The following is an 850-nucleotide window of genomic DNA, read 5'->3' on the forward strand; positions in this document are numbered from 1 at the left end:
ACTCACCCGCAAACTGCAGATAGATCCAAACTCCGAACAGAATCAACATTTCCCTGACCGAGATGGGTTGAATTCTGCGGAAAGTCAGACCTAACATTTCACACACCACTGTCGGTCGTCTGCTGTGTTCGCACAACGCCCTCTGGATCGTCAAGGCAGACAATCAGCGAACAGCAATCTGCAGCAATAATTGAACCATTTTTTCGATGTCGATGATGTGGATGGAATTGCCTTAGGCAATTCAAATCAAAACATGTTTCCCATTACTGCCACATTCTCCTTCTTTTTGGGGGTGGGCGGGGGATAGGGATGGGGGGGCGGGGGGGTGGGGGTGGAGGTTTGAACTCAAAATGTAAACATAATATAGTAACAGACCATTTTGTAGTCGCTGTACTGCTGGCCCAGAAACCCACTGGAAGACCTGAGGATAGGTTTTTTGGACCACTCTGATTTTCCTCACGAGAATACTTGATAATGGAAAAAAAAAAGTTAAGTCACAGGGCAACAAAGGTTGTTGGCTTACCATAACAACTTTATAAGAGCGCATTTTTTTGACAGGCAGTTTGAGGAGCTCCGCTAAATAGAGATCCAGACACAGCACAAAATACTACAAGCGACCTTCAGTTTCAGCGAAGTTTCGGGGTGAAAACTGGCAACACCCCGATTTCAGCGAACCCCAAAATGACTCCCGACCCCTTGTACACATACATGCATACATGTCTATGTTTGTGCAGAATTTGTGTTCATACATACATACATACATGTCTATGTTTGTGCAGAATTTGTGTTCATACATACATACATACATGTCTGTGTTTGTGCAGAATTTATGTTCATACATACATATACA

The 850-nt window shown here is 43.8% G+C and overlaps 1 protein-coding gene across 1 annotated transcript in view; it reads right to left on the reverse strand.

Moving 5' to 3' along the window:
• Window positions 1-139, reverse strand: part of LOC143285060 (chorion peroxidase-like) — a 33,961-nt gene extending 33,822 nt beyond the window's left edge. Inside the window, exon 1 of the mRNA XM_076592248.1 lies at window positions 7-139. Within this exon, the coding sequence (XP_076448363.1) occupies window positions 7-97 (91 nt within the window). The 5' untranslated portion in view covers window positions 98-139. The remainder of the gene's footprint in view (window positions 1-6) is intronic.
• Window positions 140-850: the final 711 nt, after the last annotated feature.

This window comes from Babylonia areolata, chromosome 8 (genome assembly GCF_041734735.1).
Source record: "Babylonia areolata isolate BAREFJ2019XMU chromosome 8, ASM4173473v1, whole genome shotgun sequence".
Classification (NCBI taxonomy): domain Eukaryota; kingdom Metazoa; phylum Mollusca; class Gastropoda; order Neogastropoda; family Buccinidae; genus Babylonia; species Babylonia areolata.